Source organism: Pseudoliparis swirei, chromosome 9 (assembly GCF_029220125.1).
Source record: "Pseudoliparis swirei isolate HS2019 ecotype Mariana Trench chromosome 9, NWPU_hadal_v1, whole genome shotgun sequence".
Lineage (NCBI taxonomy): Eukaryota > Metazoa > Chordata > Actinopteri > Perciformes > Liparidae > Pseudoliparis > Pseudoliparis swirei.
Window position 1 is genome coordinate 4,443,309 of NC_079396.1, and position 22,430 is coordinate 4,465,738.

General features: G+C 42.3%; 2 protein-coding genes across 2 annotated transcripts in view; one reads left to right on the plus strand and one right to left on the minus strand.

Annotated features, from left to right (window-relative positions):
• LOC130199843 (gamma-aminobutyric acid receptor subunit delta-like) overlaps positions 1-3,230 on the minus strand; it is a 29,623-nt gene extending 26,393 nt beyond the window's left edge. The window contains exon 1 of the mRNA XM_056423652.1: positions 2,835-3,230. Within this exon, the coding sequence (XP_056279627.1) occupies positions 2,835-2,899 (65 nt within the window). The 5' untranslated portion in view covers positions 2,900-3,230. The remainder of the gene's footprint in view (positions 1-2,834) is intronic.
• A 2,841-nt stretch (positions 3,231-6,071) lies between these two features.
• cfap74 (cilia and flagella associated protein 74) overlaps positions 6,072-22,430 on the plus strand; it is a 65,169-nt gene continuing 48,810 nt past the window's right edge. The window contains exons 1-14 of the mRNA XM_056422635.1: positions 6,072-6,150; positions 6,839-6,937; positions 7,069-7,147; positions 7,445-7,609; positions 8,116-8,214; positions 8,300-8,404; positions 9,436-9,609; positions 10,382-10,492; positions 11,087-11,189; positions 12,382-12,521; positions 12,666-12,891; positions 12,983-13,141; positions 16,356-16,499; positions 17,143-17,261. Coding sequence (XP_056278610.1) covers positions 6,844-6,937; positions 7,069-7,147; positions 7,445-7,609; positions 8,116-8,214; positions 8,300-8,404; positions 9,436-9,609; positions 10,382-10,492; positions 11,087-11,189; positions 12,382-12,521; positions 12,666-12,891; positions 12,983-13,141; positions 16,356-16,499; positions 17,143-17,261 — 1,718 coding nt within the window. The 5' untranslated portion in view covers positions 6,072-6,150; positions 6,839-6,843. The remainder of the gene's footprint in view (positions 6,151-6,838; positions 6,938-7,068; positions 7,148-7,444; positions 7,610-8,115; positions 8,215-8,299; positions 8,405-9,435; positions 9,610-10,381; positions 10,493-11,086; positions 11,190-12,381; positions 12,522-12,665; positions 12,892-12,982; positions 13,142-16,355; positions 16,500-17,142; positions 17,262-22,430) is intronic.

Sequence of the window (22,430 nt, forward strand, 5' to 3'; positions counted from 1 at the left end):
GGAGATCTTTCAAACAAGCATTTAAAAAATGAGAAAAAACATTGATCTGGATTGAGTGATTGCGGGACGTCGGGGTGGAGCGGTGGCCATGATCTAGCGGATTGGTGCTCGCTCACATGCACCAAAAACATGCACGGCCGGCCCGACTATGTCGACAGTGGACAACCGTTGTTGTGATGCTTTATTAATTCTCTGAATATCATAAGCGAGAACCTTTAATATCTTAGTTATTCGTTCATCAGTTCCGCCTTTTTGCCAAAAAACAACCATTAGCTGTTGACATTGCGACTTTTCTGAGTGTAAACACGTCGCTACTCGTCCAGAATCGCTCCATACGGACCATTATCGTCACTGTTATACACGTCCTCTATTTCATTTGGGTTTTAAGTAAATGTGTGCGCGTCATAGTGCCCGCAGACCTTTGTGACATTTTCTGCCATAACAATCCCACCATTTTATGGATTTTTAGAAAATGTAAGCCGCGCAACACGACACCCGTCAGTCGGTGGCTTGGTCGTGACCCTCGACGCCACTTTGTCGCCTTCGAACTCAGACGCTGCAGTCGGGTCCGACGCGGCGGCTCGCGGGCTCAGAATAAGTCGACAAACCGTTAACGACGTAACGGAACATGTGTTGTTGCTTTTCTTTTTTTTACACGTTCTTCCGCGCGGCACCTCGTGCATTTGTCGTGCTTTTTTCCCCTGAGTCCCTTCCTGTGAAGTGTGATGGGTGTCACTTCGGCTGCAAAAAGTAATAAAAAAGCAGTGAAAATGACACCGCAGCAGAGCAACTTTGGTGAAATGGATAAATGAGGAGCTGAAAAGAAGGGATCTGGAGTAATGCTGTTCCGAGCGGAGTGCGAGGGAAGGAAACAGTTTGCAACTTTCAACCACCAAAGGCAAAACGTGTGTGTGTGTGTGTGTGTGTGTGTGTGCGTGTGTGAGGGTGAGAGAGCCGACACATAATGAGGTGCAAGAAAAATAAGCCGATTACAATCGCTGCTCCTCCCTCTGCTGGTGGTCAGCCAAGAGGGACAAGAGAAGTGACGCGTCCACATGTCCACCCAAAAGCTTAAGTAGCTTCACCCTTTGCCCTTTGGCACTTGCCAGAATATGCAGGGGGGGGGGGTCTGGGGCTCGGGAGTGGATGCTGATTATCCCAAGAATTGGATGCTTGTGAAAGCTCATGGATGAGAGCGCGAGGAGGAGGAGGAGGAGGAGGAGGAGGAGGAGGGGGCATGTCGACCGCGCACAGATGGATGTGCCATGGAGGACCTCCATTGAAAGAGTATATAAATAAATATATATATATACGTATATATATATATATATGTACATATATAAACATATATATATATATAAAACATATATAGATACTTATATATATACATGCATATATATACATTTATATACGTATATATATACATATATATGCATGTATACATATATATATATTCTGGATTCACTTTTATTCTGATTTATTGCAAATATTAGAATATCATGAAAAGAAGGGTTGACAAACACTCAGCTGTTATAAATCTTTTTTATTCTAATTTTCTGAGACAGTCCTGTATGTATTTGTAAAGTTCAAAGTGCTAAAACTCACACGGCGGTTTCGATAAACCTGTTTTGTATTCAGGACAGCGGCGTGAGAAGGTCATTCACAATGCTGACAATAAGAGGTCACGGTGAGGTCACGTTTAAGGTCACGTGTATACAGGATCTTCATTTTACCCGGAAAATCTCCTCTCGTTATAAATCCACAGATTAGAGCACTGGAAATGAACTCGGAAAGACTCGTTTCAGCTTCATGTACAGCGGACAGGAGGCGAGGCGTCGTGGCGTGTTTGAGACGTGCCGTTCATCTGTTTTCTCCCTTTCCCTCAACTCTCCAAACTCAGGGCTTCTGTCTATGTTGGTGGCACCACCAGGACCCTGATGGAACAGGCCTGCAGGTGGGGGTGACGATTGTACCAGCAAACAAAAAAAGCACTCACCTCAAAGAAAATGTCATCTCCATAAAATAAAATAAAAATGAATAAATACATTAAAAACTAGAATGGGCACTCGGTAGAGTGCATACCTTCGCATATCACAAGATTGGGCATTGAATTATGAACATTTTGGCATTAGTTGCATGCCAATTGGATAGAAATTGACCGTGCTATGGTAAAAAGAAGATTTTGACCTTTTCATGACCTTGACCTTTGACCCGATTGATCCCAAAATCGAATGAAATGGTCCCCGGATAATAACCAATCATCCCACCGAATTCCAAGCGATTCGGTTTAATACTTTTTGTGTTATGCGAATAACACCCATACAAATAAATAAATAAATAAATAAATACACGGCGATCAAAACATAACCTTCCGCATTTTCAATGCGAAGGTAAACATCACCTCTCTCTCTCTATGCATATGCATTATGCAAATAGCGTCATCAAAGTCCTCTATGTGCCCGCAGGTGAAGCAGAGGAGGAAGCAGACTTCGGGGTTGTGGGGGTTGGGGGGGTGGGGGGGGAGCCACATGCATGGAAGCGTTATGTCCCCATGTTAATATTAATAAGGTGACGTCATGGCAGGGAGATTAAACTTTAAATCATGTTGGGTATTATGATGTATGTGGACGGTCTGGTGACGTAGACCGCCCACAGAGAGGTGTTGATATTTTAATGATCTCCTCGTGATGGTCTATCCAACTTTTTATTCTCCTATTTTGTTGTTTATTTAGAAGTATAAATAACCTGCAAAATAAATTATATATATATATATATATATATAATATATATATAATATAAATAAAATAAAATATAAAATACAAAGCTGATCTCACCAGGTAAAAAAATCCCCTCCGAGGAAGAGCAGGACGAGACTCGCCAGGAAAGTTGGGCTCTCCATACCTCGCGCGTTGTGGTTAATAATTCAGCGTAAAAAAAGAAGAAAGAGAAAGAAAAAAGTTTCCCAGAATAGAAACCGACGACAGAAAGCCACAGCCAAGAGTTTTATTTCAGCTCTCCTCGTGATCCGGCGCTGTCGAGGAGAAAGTAGAGTGCGCCGGTGCTGATGATGCAGTTGAGGATGATGGTGGTGGTGGAGGTGGTGGTGGAGGTGGTGATGGTGACCCCCATGGTCACGCTCCCCCAATTCCTCCGCGTCCAGGAGCGCACGAGAGCAGAGCGCACCGAGGATAAAGACAAAAAAAAGTCCCGGTCCGACCGCAACAACGAGCCGATCCAACGCCTGTCCGCCGGCAACAGAGCAGAGAGCGGGGAGGGAGGGAGAGAGAGAGATGGAGGGAGAGAGAGAAGGAGGGAGGGAGAGAGAGAGAGTGAGTGAGAGGGAGGGAGAGAGGGAGGGAGGGAGTTGAGAGGGAGGGAGGGAGGGAGGGAGAGTGAGAGAGAGAGTGAGTGAGAGAAATAGAAAGAGAGAGGGGGAGGGATGGAGAGTGTGTGAGGTAGAGAGTGAGAGAAATAGAGAGAGGGGGAGGGATGGATAGAGGGAGGGGGAAGGGGATGGAGGGATGGTAAGAGAGAGAGTGTGAGAGAGGGGAAGGATGGGATTGATGGAGGGAGAGAGTGAGAGAAATAGAGAGGGAGAGGGGGGAGGGAGAGAGGGGGGAGGAGAGAGGGAGAGAGAGTCACTAATCTGTCAATTCTCTCCCTTGCTTGGCTTCTAAACATCAGATTCAATCTGGCCGGGGAGGGGAGGGGCCACGAGCAGCATATTACGGAATGTTGACCATATTAGAATCAAGAAGCCCATCGTGGAAATTATACTGTTTAATAACGTGGAAAAGAAAAAGGGACTAACAACTAAAAAGATTTGGGCTTTTGGTCATGCATGTAAAGTAAAGGGGTTATTATCCCGAACATAAAGCGTCCATCCTTCCCTGGATGTCGTTGTCCATCTCCTGTCCTGTCATGTCTCTTTTCAACCGTATAAAGGCCCCCATGATGTCCTAAAAAAACATTAATATAAAGAACACAAACCATACATAAAATGTACAATGGGCGCCACATACAACATATATAAAAAACATGTATTATATGAGTATCAACAACACTCACAATAATATCGATGTCATACCAGTTTAGTACATGCAGGTTAATCAATAACAAAAGTGATCAAGATATATTTTGTGTTCCCGTTTCAGTGTTGCCCTTTCTGAAAGTTGGCGGGGGACAGAGTTTTAAAAGAATCATAAAAATTGATGCAATAATTCCAACTCTGCTGGAAAAACAAGGTAAAGTCATAAACACATCTCACTTAATTTTCTATGAATTTCCCCCAAAAATATTTCACTATAAAGATATGATATGAGGCCCAGAGGTCAGCATTTTTCACTATGATACATTATTTTTATTATAATAATTATTATTGTCAATCATATATATATATATAAATATATAAATAAATACTAATAATTATTATTATAATAAATGAATTATTATTATTAATAATAATAATTCGTATAATATTATATATAATATTATATATTATTATAATATGTATTTTATTTTTATTTATACATGATTGACAATAATAATAATTGTTATATATATATATTTATATATAATTGACAAGAATTATTATTATGTTTATATATATATATATATATGATTTACAATTATAATTATTATAAATAATTATAATAATAATTCTCATAATATTATATATAATATTGTATATTATTATAATATTTATTTGTATTTATATATGATTGACAATAATAACAATGTATATATATATACATATATATTTATATATGACATGGCAAGAATTATTATTATTATGTTTTTGTATTCATATATATATATATATATGATTAAAGAAGAATTGTATCCTCCATTCTGTCAAAGTGTGCAGCTTGTATTTCCTCCTCATTATAACCTCCTCTCTGTTGCAGCAGTGCACCTGGCCTGATTCCTGCTGCCTCGCCTCAGAGGCCCAGAGTCAGTGGTGCTGGAACCACAAGTCGGTCCCTCCCTCCGGAGCCTGCAGTTGGATTCGCTCTGCAAGCTCTTTTGATACGAAGACACCAGAATACAGAAGTGCATTGGATTTGACTCTCCAACACGATACACTTCCTCATTCCCTTCTATTCCTCTCACCTGTATTCCCTTTCTCTATACCTCCATCGGCATTCCTCCTGTTGATACATCCTTCATGTTACCTGGAGTCTGCTTTTCTCTTTGCAGCTGCCTTTGCTTTGCCTTTATCCTTCCAACAAATCATGCCCTCTATCCTACACACACACACACACACACACACACACACACACACACACACACACACACACACACACACACACACACACACACACACACACACACACACACACATACACTCATACTAGTTATTTATTCAGTCTCCCATGGAGACCAAGTTTTCACTATATTATACAGTAGGATACACATATGTTCTTCTTCTTCTTCTTCTTCTTCTTCTTCTTCTTCTTCTTCTTCTTCTTCTTCTTCTTCTTAATTCCTCTTCGACATTATGATGAATATTGAAAGACAGCTTTCGTGTGTCAAATAAAAGAGAATATTTCCTTCCTTTTGTTTCAAAAGCCCATTGTGCCAGTGCAACACTGATCAACTACAAATCTTTTTTCCAGTGTTAATTGTAGATAGCAGTCTCGCATGCTCGACAAAATATTTTTGCATAACTCACAGATTCGTCATTCTTGTGAGATGTGTTCTGCTGAGTCTGGGTCGACTGATGTTAATCAGATGAAATATGTTGGTGGGGGAAAGTATATGGAAAGGTGACGGCAGACAGGAAGTCACACAAATGCAATTTTATTAAAGAATGATTTGAGAAAAAGAACAACAGTGTCACCTACTCGTGCACAGTGTGGTTTTATCATGAATAAATAAAACTCTTTTAACGTCTTTTGATGTTATTTCAGCGGATTCGTGAGGTAGTATGTCGTCATTATAGTTTCCATTCTCCTACAATAAGTTTCAGTTGGAAGTTGCACGTGACGGCAGTGAGGTCTCGAGCGACTACGGAGCCTCGCCCCCTGCGTCCCGTCTCCATGGCAACGCTAACGGACATGGCGGTGTAACTTTTGCAGTGAGAGTAAACAAGTAATCGAGTCATTGAGAAGATATCTCGCAAAGAGGCGGACACTACGGACAGGCGAGGTAACGGCTTGGTGCTCGATGAATTAAGCTGTTAACTACGAATACAAGTCGTACAGCCTAAAGTCAGCATTAGTTGTGAATTTACGGAGCTAGCTGCTGAGCTGTCTAGCTTCCCAGGTTTAAGCTAGCCGCTGTCGAAGAAATGTAACGCCAAATTCCGTTCATAATTATGGTCATTGAACGTCGCCTGATTTGGCGGCAATGTCAAACACCTCCAACATACGACCCAACACCTGCTGCACACCACCGAGAGTCGGTATTTAATTTGTGACACCACTACTCCACTAAAACGACATTTTATTTTACTTTTTTAATGAGACCGGTGTTACGGTTTAACAGGCGACCGTGTTAACTGGCGACTTTTCACGTATAGCTGTCCTCGCGAATGCCGCTTGGTTTAATTTTCAACACTTCTCATATACATAATAATATATAGTATACAAATTAAACAATGCGGCATTCAAGAGGGCAGCTACGTGTCGTCTTCCTATTGCCAACAGCCGTCAGTAACTCCGACACCAACGGACTCGTTGGTTCAAAGTCGCCAGTTAACACGGTCGCCTTTTAATCCGTAACACCGTAGCGGCCGTTGTGACCAGCAACAGGCGCAAACGTCGACATAATATCCTAAAATATATCGTGTGGAAGTCCTAGGTTTTTGTCTGCTAATGTGTTATTCGTGAATTAGGCGAAATGGATGTCGAAGACCAGGAAAGTCCACTCGAAGTGGTGTCGGACCGGTGTGGACTGCTGAGCGTCCTACTCGACACGGATGAGGACAGTGATGGTGAGTGACAGGCCCTGTTGCTGCCTTGTTGTACAACATCTTCCATTCACAATTATACATATAACCGTCTGTTTTTAACATCGTTTTAAAAAGACTGGAATCCCAGTTAAAATACACATTTACTCTCGAAGACGCTGAGGGCCAGGAGGCTTTTGAAGATGAAGATGAAGCCCTTCCTCCTGATTTGCAGTGGTTGGAGGAGTTGTATGAGTGAGTGCTTCTCGCTTCTCCGAGGAACACGTCATAACAATATATCATGCATCAATCCTGTTAATTCCCTCTCAGTACGTCAATGTCAATCTCAGTGTTATTCTCATGAAGATATTTTGATAGAAAATGGCATCGTGATTATGATAAGTTTGTACGATCGTAGAAAAACCCTGAGTATGAACACAATCCGGTTATAAATGTGGTTTAATGTTATGCATGTGCATAATGCGTGTTCAATGCAGATTTTGCATGAAACACGCAACCTTTCCTGAACGTAGTTTTCCCATCTGCCCGTAGCGATGACCACAGAGACGTTGACGGTGACGGTGACCTTGCGGTTGCGGCCGTGAGTGGTAAGAAGAGGCGTAATGCCGAGACAGCACGGATGTTCAAGCTGAGACGAAACCTGGACCAGCTGGACTGCTTTCACCGACAGAAGGAGCTCGACGTGCTGAGAGCCAGGTCCGGACCTCTAATATAGAACCACAACAACGTGACACAATCTTTTCAGCTTTTGGAAAGATCTTTTTTGTTTTTGTTTTATTCTTTATTTTATTTTTTCACTTCAATTCCACTTATCCCAGGTCAATTCCCCTCTTGCCCTCTTCACTCTGAGCCAATCGTTGCTGTACCAATTGATTGAGCTATTTGAAGGAAATCATTTCAGCTGCAGAGAGAACATTTCACACAATGTGCTCTCTTCACACTTCTTATTGGTCTGCACTGGGAGCCATTAAGCGCCCGATGAACTGTGACGTGGTCCTTGTTAGCCCACAGTATCGCCATCCTCTTTTTGCAATGGCCGCGAGGAAATCCGTTAGCGTGACGCTTTGTGTACATTTAACAGCCTTGAAAATGTTCTTTCCGATTGGCTTCAATCTGGGATGTTTTTTTCGACATCAACACTGGGAGTGCTCTGTGTAACTTCACGTCTCATTTTTTTTCTTCTTCTTCTTCTTTTCTTCCAGAAAAGAGCTCGAATCCTGTGGTCAGAACATTAAGAGCTTGATGGAGCACAGGGACGACTTGGAGAAAGAGATGGAGCGACAGAGAGCAGCGGACGACAGGCGAGTCGGTGACTGGTCTGTTGTTTACCTTCGTGTATGAGATGTTTACCCCCTCCCTCTGCTCTTTGTTTATTTCAATCCGCAGTGTGGCATTGTTTCGCGTACGAACCCGACATCAGCAACTGTGTGAAAAGCTGCGGAATGAGGAGGAGCTGGAGGGCCTCGTCAACACTGGGCTGAGGCAACAGGAGTGAGTCCCACCGGACACAGGCATTCCATTACAATTCAGTTCAGTTTATTTTACATAGCCCAATATCACAAATTACAAATTTGCCTCAGAGGGCTTTACAATCTGTACACATACGAGACATCCCTGACCTTTGACCTCACATCGGATCCGGAAAAAACTCCCAAGAAATAGAAAAAAAGAACTTTCACAGGGAAAAAAGAAAAGGGAAGAACCCTTCAGGAGAGCAACAGAGGAGGATCCCCCTCCCCGGATGGACAGAAGCAATAGATGTCATGTGTACGTAATTGGCACGGGAACTCTGCATTAACACTGTTAGGGCTTTTATTTATGTATTTAATATTTAAAAAGCGCTTCGGCGTCCGATAACTTCTTCAAACCCGTGAATCTATTTCTCGAAACCCACTTCCCGGATCGAGTGGCCTCGTTCTATTTTAACCCTCCTGTTACCTTTAGGCTCAATTTGACCCCATTCAATGTTTAACGTCGGTGTTCTTTGGGGTCAATTTGACCCGAGGCTGTTTTTCACTGTCAAACATATAAGAAATATCAACTTTCTTATATATTTTAAGAGCTATTTAGGTAGTCAACAAACAAACATAAAGTACCTCACACTTAAACTTGGGAAACAATATTAATTCTAATAATTTTCTGGAGGTTTTAATTGCTGGGGTCAAATTGACCCCGAGGGTAAAATATGTTAGTAAATGTAAAGGTAACAAGAGGGTTAAGGGACTGCCCGTTGTCCTGAAGGAAGCCGATATCCTCTAACACTCAGAATGCTGCTCTCTAGGCTTCTCCCATTATCCTCCGTTAAGCGTTTGCCTCCTGGACCAATTGATGCACTTGATTGATCTTTACAAACAAAAATAATTACAAAATCAAAGCCGCATTGCGCTTTAAAACCCCAATATAGGTCTCGCTTCCTACGTCGGCGGCTGGTAGATAATATAAAGCGCCACTCAGCATTTTTTTAATTTATACTTCCATCGTCCTATCTACGTTGCATCTCATTCTCCGTCTTCGCTTTTCAGACGGCTGCTGAGTGAGGTGGAGGTGGAGCTGGGCAGGTTCTCCTCGCTCCGGCAGGAGGTGCAGGAGGAGGAGCGGGTCTTCAAGGCCCTCAGGAGCCAGAAGGCAGCGAGGAGGCTGCAGCGGGAGGGGAAAGCCAGCCAGAACCGGCAGCTCAAGACGCAGCAGCTCAGGGAGTAGGGAAAGCAATCCTCTTTGTTTTTATATGCACCACTGTATTTGCATGTGTGTGTGTGTGTGTGTGTGTGTATAATACCACTCAGGGTCCGTACGGTCATGGAAAACCTGGAAAAGTCATGGCATTTGTAAATGGCTATTTCCAGGCTTAGAAATGTCCTTTAAAAAAAAAATCCGAAAAGTTAGTCATGGAAATGTTGTTATGTTCATATGTGCATCCACGCTGAGTTTTAAAGAATTAATATTCTTTTAAAAGAATGACGCTCAAAATATAAGCCGGCATACGCTCTCAGAGCACATTTTTCGTGCTGCAAGTGAACGCACCTTAACTGAAAAGACATACATGGTTCATTCTTTTGATCTAAACTATTTGTCTCTCATTCATTTGTGTCCTTTAAGGTTATATACTGTATGCTTTGGTATTCTAATTGTTGGTTTAAATACGACATTTTCTCACATTTTCATGTATACACCAAGATTTCCCAATGTTTGGTCATGGAAAAAGTCCTGGAAATCCTCTGGTCAACATGTGTATGAACAAGGCCACTTATAGACACATGGTACATGATTAAGAAAGTGCCTTAAAGTATATCCAGATCATCACTCCCCCCCCCCCCCTATAGAGGTAACATTTGTCCTGTGACATTATCCTATAGCATTTTTTTTCTTATCAATTCTTTTCTGTATGGCTGCATAGCAGCTCTATCAACCTTGAAACACCCATGTGATGACTGGTGTGTAATGTAAGTGTTTGGGGTTGTGTTCTGACAGCGAACAGGCGGCCGTGCTGAAGAGGGAGGAGGCTGAATTCCGGAGGAAGGTTGAAGAGGGCCGGGCGAGCCGCAAGAAAGCTGCCAAGTACTTGAAAGAGACCATTAAAAGGTAATCAGCTTTTAAGCCAATAAACAGGCCTTCGACTGGAACAGGAATATGGGGTTACCCTGGAGGACTCTTTGGTGAGTTGACACAGACTATTGATCATCCGCTCATGCCGGCAAAAATAGATTGAAAGTCGGCCGGACAGGATACGTGACGACGCTAAAGTAGTGACACGTGTCAGATAATCAAGCAAAGAATGGTAAATAAAGCTTCTACCATGGAAACATGTCATCATGCACAATATGAATGTCCTGCTTCGAACAGGGAAAGACGCTATCGGCCAATCAGACGCCTGATTACCTCATCTATTCCTCATCCATGTACAAATCGGTGTTGTCGTACACAGATTTGCATCCGTTCATTTAAACAGATATACATGTGTGTATGTATTTCTTCCGATGAATGCGTACATGTGTCTGGAACTGTGTTTTCTCGCCTTAAAAGCTGATGCGAATGTTATTTCTGCGTTTAATGCAGATTTCTCGTGATAATGAACCGCGGCGGGGCGCGTCGATCCCAAGCAGCAGCAGACGATTAGTTTTTTTTCTCTCTCCGTCCTGAGTTTGAGCATTCACGTGCTTTTTCTGGGACATTCAGGATGCGTCGGCACGAGTCGGAGAAGGAGCAGCAGAACACGGAGCTGCTGAAGAAAAGGACGCAGGCCGTCGAGTCTCTGAAATCTAACATCGCGGCCACCCATGTGAGCGACACCTTCCGACACTGACACTGCAGCATTATTGGTGTTACATTCACTTTTTCTATCGTGCAATATAAGAAAGACTAAATCCACAAGGGCACACGTGGACAACCATTAAGTACAAAAGTATATTTAGTGATGCATTATTAGCTCATGAAGCTTTAAAGACATCGTAGACAGAGATACAACTTTGTGCACGTCACAAATAAAAATGACGTGCACAAACAACATGTCGACTCGAGCACATTCATAACTACTTTTTTGAACCCACTTATTTTAGTTTTCAACAACATAACAATATGTATTTTCATAAATTTTTTCGGCAATTTGTTTAAGTTGTATGTCTTGATATTCAGGTACAGTTTACAACACACAAAGGAAAAAAAGAAGAGGGGAAAAAAGGAAAATAATGAATAGATTGCATAAAAAATAATTAAATATATATATTATTAATATATAAATAAAATAAAAAATATAAATAAAATACAATATTTAAATAATAATTGTCCACTCCTGAGTGTAGTATGTGCTATATATGCTTTTCATAAACTCTATACATTTATTTACATTTGTTTTTTTCTGGCAATTTATTATTACAGTCAAAGGGTCATAATTAATTTCAAGCAAAAAGCACCGCCATTAGTCCCGTGTCAACACAAAATGTGTGTTCCTCCCAGGACACCCACTCGTTCAGTGTGAATACCAGTGTTTTAATGGGAGAGCCATATGCATATATGTGTCATATGCTCAAGAGTGGAGTGTGATTAATGTCTCCGATCATGTGTGTCTACATTGAAAATGACTCATTGTACGTCGAAACAAGAAAATAATTTTGGTCACGTTCATTCGGGAAAGCCGAAAGGAACTCGTTGTGCATTTCGTTTGCTCTTCCTCTTACTATAACTCTCCTCTGAGCGAAGAAGAGATGTGACGCAGAAAGCACATTTCCATTTTATTGTCATCACGACACCCCCTCATGGATCCCAGAATGCAGTAAATTCAGCTGCGTATGCTAGATGTTTTTTTTTCCTTCCAGTATCATAATGTTCCAATGCAGGCCAGCATCATGTGCCGAGTGCTGAGTTTAATAATTCACCATTCAACAGGTACAATTCGTTTGTGGTTTCGGAGAAAATCGCCCTCTGAGATCCGTCCTATGAGGTCAAATATAGTTTCGTTCATCTGATTTCTTCAGGAGAGTTTACGGAAGCAACAAAAGAGAGCGGAAGAGCGACGGCGGAGACAACACCGAGAATCCCTGGAGGCCCAAGGAATCGACAGCGCCAAGCAGATGTACCACCAGAAACAACGAGAGGAGATCAAACAGAAACAAGCGTACGTCCTCTCCTCTCCTCTCTCCCACATGTCCTCCACACCCACTCGATGCAGCAGCGGCGTGTGTGGGTGTTTTCTCTCGCAGTGCGCCGATGGAATACACGATGAGCGTCGTTGATTTTTGCCTTTTTTTTCTTCTCTCAGGGAATTCGAGGAGAGGCAGAAGTCAAAGAGAGGGGAGATTGCGGCGAAGCTCCTCCAGGAGGAACGGCTGCTCAAAAGCAGAAAGAGGCAGCGACAGGCGCTGCTGGCCAAACACTCGACCGGTGTTAAGTTCCCAGCTCTGGAGAGAGCGAGAGAGACTCTCCTGCGCTACCTGGATCCCAGCTCCCCCCCTCCCCCGCCGGCCGCCGAAGAGAGAGCCACCGCCGTGCGTAGTTCCAAACGTCCCAGATGACAAAGTGTGAACAGAGTTTGAGTGCATTGAAACACGTGTGTGTGTGTGTGTGTGTGTTGTTCAGCAGTGGAGACGGCTCAGTGGCCTCAGCCGCTCGTCGTCAGCCTCCTCTGACGTTGAGGGCCTGGAGGAGGAAACCGCGGAGCAGGAAGTGGACCGCCAGAGCCTCGCCGACAGCCTGGCGGAGCCTGAGTTCTCTGGGCTGTGGGACCAGAACGACAAGGTGCACTCCAACCAGCCGCCGCTGACAAAATACAAGCAAAATCCTCGCAAGCTGTTCTAAACAAACAACGACATAAATCGTGTCTCATGCACAGCAGGCACGCATCGTTTATTTGTTCTTCTTTCCCCGTTGTAAATAATTCCGCTGAAAGACGGGTTTTTAAAAAAATCGATTCAAAATAGTTAAGTCAAGCAGGTTCCATGTAAACGACGAAGCTGATTCGTCCCGAGTTCTTGTAATTGCGGAGGAGGTTGCATTTCTTTTTTTAGTGTGACCCAATAAACACAGTTCAATCAGGATAGACGGGTATTTAGAGTTTAACGATATTGCATATTGAAATAGTGCAAAGTCTTTTTGGTGATTGGACTCCATCCTGAATTTGGATAAGCGATGGGTAGAGATGCTGATATCCCGCCATGGAGTCCAGACACTGATGGTGGTGTAGAAGAGTAGCTGTCACGCTGATTGGAGGAGCCTTGGGGGGAGGAGCCTGGGGGGGGGAGGAGCCTGGGCTGGAGAAGGGTCGCATCGGTTTGTAGCTGAAACGACAACTGACGGCAGCAGAGAGGAGAACATATTGAAAAGAATGCCAACGACGCTGTGATTGGCTTACAGAACTGCGCTGCCTCTAATTGGTTGGTTCTTTCATCGTGCCCGCCCCACAATCAGCTGATGGAGTAATCACGTTGTTGTTCCCGCACTACAAGCGCAGAGGGAGATTAGGGGGCGCTGGTTTTTGAGGGGGAACTTCAACATCCTCCTCTGGACCCCCTCACACCACCATCAGGGCTCAATGGAAGATTTCAATTATGGACGTGAGCAATTAGGGCTGGAACCAAAACAAATAATTTTATGATTCATTGATTAATCAATCAACAAAAAATTATTCAACAATAATGTTTGTGGCAGAGTTTTGATCGAGCTAATCTGCTTCACGGTCGCTGGTTCCAGCTTCTCAAATTTGTTAATTTGCTATTTGGTCTCTTACGTCTTTACTCTCTTACCTTTTGGCAAAATTAATACATTTGGGTCTGAACTGTCAGAGAAAACGCACTCGAAGACGTCAGCTTGGAAAATCTGAGATTCCATTGTTCACTATCTTCTTTTTATTGTTACTGACGATTGAGTAATAAGTTAAAAAAACGTTCCCGTAATTTTTTAAAAAGCATTTCATTTATTTATGAAATCCATTACAACCCTTCATCATTAGGATAACGCCGATCATCACCATCGTCATCGTCGCTATAAATACGTGGTGATTAAAAGTGCCTTATTAGAAGCTGGTGAAAGGGTTAACACGGTTTAACAACAGTTACCGGCCAATTACTTTCACACTGATATTTGGGGCCAAAGTCATACTAACACATTATCATACAGACTATTAGAGCTCTATAACTATAACTGACTCTCTAACACAGTTTTTGAGAACACTACAGATTTTCTGATGCATCGTTAGTCGTGGATACGGCGTGTCTCGCCCGGCCGAGTCGTCTCACGGTCGAGTGGAAGCGTTCTCCTCCCAACGGATCAGACTCAGCGCTCCCGTCAAAGGCTTCTTAACGCAGTCATGGATGGCGTGTGCGATAGATGAGCAAAAAGCTAATGAGATGATTGATGGGGGGGGGGGGGGGGGGGGGCAGTTCACGCTTTACAACCCAGGGATAAAATGACCACGAGTCAAATGTGGCTCTTAAAGAACGCGTAAACATACAGTTTACTTCTTTTATTTCTCCTTAGTTACACTATCTGACAACATCTCATATCTTCTGTATGCATTGGTCGTATCGAATGCCCGTTAGGTATTATTTCCTGCTAATTTCTTGTACGGATGCTTTTGTCTGGACAATATGTTACATCCTAAATGCTGCTTATGTTAAATATTAAATGCTGTTGAAAAAACAAATATGCCCGTGGTCTCTGCTGAACAAACTATGTACTGGAAAGAAAGGTTTCTAAGTGATCTTAAACATTGAACATGAACTATGTTATAATAATAACTTTATTTCATATAGCACTTTCAAAAACAAAGTTTGCAATGTTCTTTGACGGACAAAGCAGAAAAAAGCAAGGCAACAAAACAACAGAAAGCTCGACAATGAGGACCAATAAAGCGAGACAAAGCTATGATAAGACAAGAGAAACCGGGACAATAAATGAAACATTATACCAATCGATATGATACAAATTAAACTGGGGGGGCCAGAGCCAAACGTGCTATAAAAGTGATCAGTAAAATCTTAAAAATCAATCCTAAAACATTCAGGAGGCCTGTCTTGAAATAGCAGCTCGGCTTCTAGTGTCATCGAGTCTCAAGGGAAGACATGACTGTGTCGTCTGCACAGCAATGAAGAGACATTGCACTTATTGCATTTATATGGAAAAGAACATTGGACCTCAAATTGAACCCTGCGGTACACCACCGGGGATGTAGAGAATGAGTAATTACCCACGGTGACCATATATATATATATATATATATATATATATTGGTTGATATATTGGTATATATATATATATATATATTGGTTGATATATTGGTATATATATATATATATATACAGTATATATATATATATTGGTTGATATTAACTTAAGAGACAGAACCTACATGGTCACCGTGGGTAATTACTTATTCTCTACATCCCCTGTGGTGTACCGCAGGGTTCAATTTGAGGTCCAATGTTCTTTTCCATATAGACGCAATAAGTGCAATGTCTCTTTTATCAATATATATATATTGAACCGATACTGACCATGAAATAGCATAAAAGAGGGATATCTAATATTAGTTGTGAACAATACACAATTGTGTCCGATTGACTGGGCTAAAGATAAAGCGACATGTTCATACACAAATGATGTAATATTGCGGCATACTAAAGCCCATATGAAGTACATTGTTTTAATCTCATCGAAGGATTTCATAACCCTACGTCAAATGATATATTTTTCACACTTCCATGACATTTAGAGCTCCACTAAATCTGAAGGGGAATATTGCATAGAGGTCCTCTTCACACGTAGCTCTAGCATTCAGAGTAGAAGGGAGAATCTGAGGAACCGGCGAGTGACAACATCAATTTGAAAACCTAAATGTTAAAGGTTGGAAAGGTTGAGCTATGTTGAGCTATGTTGAGCTGTGACAATTAAGAGTCTTAAGTATGTCATTATTTGTAAAGACCCAACGAGCTGTTGCTTCTCTTTGTGGTTTCAGAAGCGCCTGAATGTGAAAGTCCCATTTGTGCAGACAGAAGGGAAGCAGGAAGCGCCGGAAATGACCTTTCCTGCCAAAAAGGTTCATGGAAAAGAGTTGAAAGGGCCTCCATTCATCAGTAAACCAAAGGTCATCCTCTTCAAGGTACCTCACCACTGACTCCTGATAGGAATTCATTCAGTTATGTGCATAAAACGATGTTCACTACAATTCAAAAGTTTGGGGTCACCCAGACAATTTTGTGTTTTCCATGAAAACTCACACTTTTATTTTTCAAATAAATGTGCAAATGAAAAGAATAGAAAAATGAAGAGAAAATATAGTCGAGACATTGACAAGGTTAGAAATAATGGTTTGTTTTTCAATTTTTTCTTCTTCTTTTTCTTCAAGTTCAAAAGATGCCCAGTTTTATAGCTTCTCTCAGCAGCATAACTGTTTTCAGCTGTGCTCACATAAAAAGGGTTTTCAAGGGTTTTCTACCCCTCCGTTAGTCTTCTGAGGCGATAACACAACGTACCACTAGAACACTGGAGATGGGCCTCTATACACCTATGTAGAGACTTCATTAAACACCAGAGAATAGTCATCTACCACATTAACAATGTAGAGAGTGTATTTATGATTAATTTAATGTTATCTTCATTTAAAGAAACAGTGCTTTACTTTGAAAAATAAGGACATTTCTAAGTGACCACAAACTTTTGAACGGTAGTGTATGTCTAACTAACTTTATTTAATTTTTGTAATGAATTTTAAGAGCGACATTACAGAGAACCTTCGTTTTCAGGACTTCGACGTCGGGACGGTGTATAAGAAGAAGATCGTCCTGACTAACGTCAGCTACGTCACCAACCACTGCAAGCTCCTCGGGGTCTCCGCCAAACTGAAGCATATCCTCTCCGTCAGGTAAGATGTTACGTTGTAAACACCCGACGGTGGTGGCCACGCTGCAGAGGTCTGGTAAACAGTAGTACTCCACCAGAACCTGTAGACAGACGTCGATGCATAGAATTGGTGGAATTCCCTTTTTAAAGGGCTATTAGGACATCAGTCCACCAAACCAAATCGAGTCATCTACTTCTCCATCCAAACTCCAAGAAAGGCTGGATGATGGAAGATGACAGGTGACTTGGATCTACCTCTACTGGACGCAGAGGGATTACATTGATCTCTATTGTCTGGGTAAATAACCCAGAGAGGTGCCACCATTTTTTAACTCTCCCTTTTTTAATGCGTCGATACACCAACCCTGAGAGAGCGCTCCATCACTCCAAATGCCATCCGGAGGTTGATTCTACATCAAAACTAGACTAGACTGTGGTGCAAATCATCACAGCATTGCATCTAGCAGCCCACTAGAACCTAAAATAAATCCCATCTGATTCAAAATATTCAAAAAATACTCATTTTACAGAGATAAAATAGACACCCAAATAAACACAACTTAGCACAGTCGCTGCTCAGCGTATTGGGACGACTCTAGAGCTAGAGAGTGCATGTCAAAGCTCCGACATGAAGCTTCACTCCAATTATCACATGGAAAACATCTGCTGGTGTTTTCACCACGCGGGAATTCACTTCAACCACTTCTTGTCATTTTAAAAAGACGACGACGGAGTGGACGTCCTCCCACGTATTGACGGCAGCTTGCATCGCCATGATGGCAGTTCCTCTTATGAGACTCGGCTCAGTGAGTCACTCTCTCTCTCTCTCTCTCTCTCTCTCTCTCTCTCAGCCCACAGGCCCGAGCGGAGACGCATTGTTCTCCAGGTCACTCGCTGTGTATCACTTTTTCCCATGAGCTCCACCCCCGTGACTCGATGTGTTTTTTTCTTTTCTTTCTTCGTCTCTCTTCTCGTTTTCTGCCTGACTGAGTGACGGGTCTCCCGGGGCAACAGCGCCGGGGTCAGCTGTAAACTATACTTGAGCCTTCGCACCGGGACACCCGTCTCCCAACTTCTAGTCCTCTGATCTTAACTCGCATGCACTTTTTTCCGAAAAATAAACAAGACAAAGAAACATGGGGGAACGCACATATACTGTAATCGAGTGTAGGTTACCCCCCACTCCATTTCTACCATGTCAAAGCAGTAGATGGTTTCCTGCGGTTGGAGATGGTCATCTCCCAAAATAAGGATGTTAGGATGTTAAATAATAATAATAATTATAATGATTAGTTAATTCATCTTAATTCATTTTTATTTCTTTTTTCCCTCGCCTGGAAACCAATTCAATTCCACGTACATGCATAAGCTCATACTTATACATCCGCCATCATCAATGTATTTTGTTTCTTTAAATAAAAAATGTAATTGAATAATTTTAAATAATTTTTAAAAAGCTCACACACACACACGCACATGCACACATACATTTTTATTTATTTATATTTTATTTTTCTCAATACACTGACTTTATGATGTTTTGTCCGCTGTTTCGTCGTCCTCTAGCTGTTATGTCTATCTATTGTCTTTTGTCTTATAATAAAAATGTTTTTTTAAAAAGAACAATTTAAGAAAAGGATGTTAAATAATACGAAAGACAAATAACGAAGCCAAAACAAGTTATCTTCCTTGAAGGCATCAATACACAAACCAGTGCAGTCATAGATGGTGCCGTTTTTCTTCCTCACCCACGACTCGAGCAGCAGCAAAGAAGACGACGGCGGTTGTTTCGAGTATTATAGACTTGAATAGACTTGAATAGACTTTTTCGTCTTGATGTTTCTGTATTTTTCCGCCTCAATGGTCATCTAATCCTAAAAGTCATGATGTCATCAAAGCGCCTGACAGAAGAGAGTCTTGGGAAATGAAGGGAAAGTCAATGTGCCATGATCCTGTCACTGCTCATGACTGCGATGGCCGCTCCTCGGTTTGTTACGTAGCAGCTGCCGGTACATCGGGTCCATCATACTATTCAATTACGCTGTGTTTACGTACATCACGCCGATTATTCACATGCTATTAGAGGTAGTCGTGACCACTGGATGACTCATTCAGCTAAAGGACAACAACAACAACAACAGGCATTTTTTTCTTGAACAACCCACTGCAACACTGGGTCTACTTGAATCCAGTACCCAGTGTTGATTCTTGTATTGCTGTTGGGTTACTGGTTAGAAACATCTCCTTGTGTGGGGCGGTTTTCCACCAATGGGTATTGGGTAAAATGAACCCGTTATTCCATTGGTGCTATATTGATATATTGAGCCCGTGAGATCACAGATTGATTAAAAAAAAGATTGGTAAAAATGATGATTCAATACGTTTTGCAGCGTATGTTGTAAACCGTAAATATTCAACTGTTGTAACTGTCACCGCCAACATAACCGGAACAGGATAATATACATAATGGTCATATGTTGGTGTCTGTCAGGAAGACTAATTAATTCAACTATTTGTTCTGCTACTGTACCGAGAGAGAGAGAGAGAGAGAGAGACAGAGAGGCTTTTTCACACCATCCCATGGTTCCCTGTACGCCCCCTTGAATTTCTAAAAATGTCTTCCCATCCTCCTCCACCCCCTCACCCAGCGTACACGCATGTGTGCCAGAATGGGCTCGGCTGTACGTTTCCACCGTTGGGACTTAATACACGACAGCCCAGGCCAGAGAGTAATAATAATAATAATAAACTTTATTTATATAGCACCTTTTAAAAGCCTTTTTTCGCTCATTCTCAAGCGCTTGTAATCTGTCAAAGGAAATTCCAATGAGTGACATTAGAAAAGCACGCTGCACTTAAACTGTGCCCGTTGTTTTATTCATCTTTCCCGGTCCTCTGGCTAAGAATCCAAAAAGAAATAATTCAAGAGGAGCCATCAGTCAAAGCTGCAGTGGAGCTCGTTATTCTTTAATAGGTCCATATTTGTTTGATTCAAAACAACTCGAATCTCGGACTATTTGGGATCTTTTGGAACCTTTTTTCCGCCTGCAGACAGATTCACCGAAAAGAAAATATACATCTCGGTTTGGATGAATTGACCCGAATAAGATGCCCTTAAAAACACTCAATGCCAACGTCAAACCTTCATTTATTTCATATTAATTCCTAAAATTCGGTGCAGAAATGTGCATTACATGGTCGCCACTAGATGTAAATAAATAGAGCGAGCTCTCACTTCTGTGAAATAAGATAAAGTAATATTCTCAAGTTCACACCAAAAGTGTTGCGAATTTTTTGCGCGAGTAGATCCCATAAGCAAAGTCAACGTACGGATGCGAATGGTTGCGATTGACGTGAATTGCACGTCCCGAAAGATTTGCTTCAAGTTGAATTATTGACACTCTAGTAGCGCTGGAAGAGACAGTCGTTCAGATGTAGTCGGTGAAAGTCACCGAGCTGTGTGAGCCTACGGGTGATGTCATCTCTAAATATATATACATTATATTCATGTTATGAACCCAAACACGAGGGCGATAGATGTGCCGACGTTTGTGAAATTTCCTCAACAAGTATGAAGCAGAACTAGTGGTTAGTTCTTCCGTGGTGGATGAAGGCAATTCTAACCGTTTCCACCGAGTAAAGCCCCGGAGATAAGCCCCGCCCCCTCTAAGGCGCGAATGAAGCGGAACGCCCCAAATAGTCAAGCGAGTTTGGCGTGAACGCAGCATTACACGTCGTCATAGTGTCGATGCGTCGCTGCAAAGCGCTTTTCGAGTGTGACGGTGTTTTAAATAAATAATAAACTGAGAGCGCTTCTCGGTTTGCTGCAGGAGGAGGAGCCAATGGGCCCGCACGTAAAATAGAGCACGGCATCGTAAGTTCAGCGCCAGGCAGTCGCTTCGGTCCGCTGCAAGAGATATAGCGTGCAGTATGGCCTCGTTTGAAGCGCTCTAACTAGGGCTCGGGCAGACGTGTTCAAACTCCGCCTCACTCAGCATTTAATCCCAAGTGAACTGTTCCATTTTTTTTCTTCTTCTCTTCACGTGTCTTTCCATACCACCTGTCTTGAAAACTAGGAAAGGAGAGGTGTGCCAAATAAGGAAAGGAGGATCAACCAAACGGAAAGAAAAAAGGATTTCTGATGAAAGTCATAATTACCCACCAGATGCCGCCCCCCCCCCCCACACACACACACACACACACCTACCAGTTGCAATGCTTTCACACCCTTCCAGGTCACAGTGGTGTGCGTGGGTACCAGCTTCAGCCAGCCGCCCTCACAGCTGCGCCGGCAACATTTGGTAATTATGTACCCAAATATTATTATTTATTATAGCCATCTAACGACGGCACATAAAACACCTTTTGGTTTCATCAAATGGAATTTGAAGTGGTCGACTGGTATTTTGTCTCCCCCCCCATCTGTGAATACTTGATTGTAAACTAAAGCTTGGGTAGGGAACATTGGAGGAACCAGGAAGAGTCTGCTAGCTAGATTGTAAAAAGTATTCAACCAGCCCAGTGTCCCCAGTTCTTTCCCAGTGGTTGCTAGATCTAGCCCGAAGCCACTCCCACAATAGTATCACTATGTGGATCCAGAGGTATTGGCTAACTACAGACCGATCTCTAACCTCCCCTTCCTCTCCAAGATCCTTGAGAAAGTGGTCGCAAATCAGTTGTGCGACTTTCTACATCATAATAGTTTATTTGAGAAGTTCCAGTCAGGATTTAGAAAACACCACAGCACCGAGACGGCACTGGTGAAAATGACAAATGACCTCTTAATGGCAGCAGATAAAGGACTCCTCTCTGTCCTGGTCTTGTTAGACCTTAGTGCTGCATTCGACACCATTGACCATGACATCCTGTTACAGAGACTGGAGCAGTCGATTGGCATTTCAGGCACGGCACTAATTTGGTTTAAATCCTATTTATCAGATCGATCTCAGTTTGTATTTGTAAACGATGACGCCTCGATAACCACCAACGTTAATCACGGAGTTCCACAAGGTTCTGTGCTTGGACCAATTTTATTTACTTTATACATGCTTCCTTTGGGCAATATTATCAGGAAACACTCCATAAACTTTCATTGTTATGCAGATGATACTCAACTATATCTATCGATAAAACCAGAGGAGAGCAACCAACTCGGTAAAATTCAAGCATGTCTTAAAGACATAAAAACATG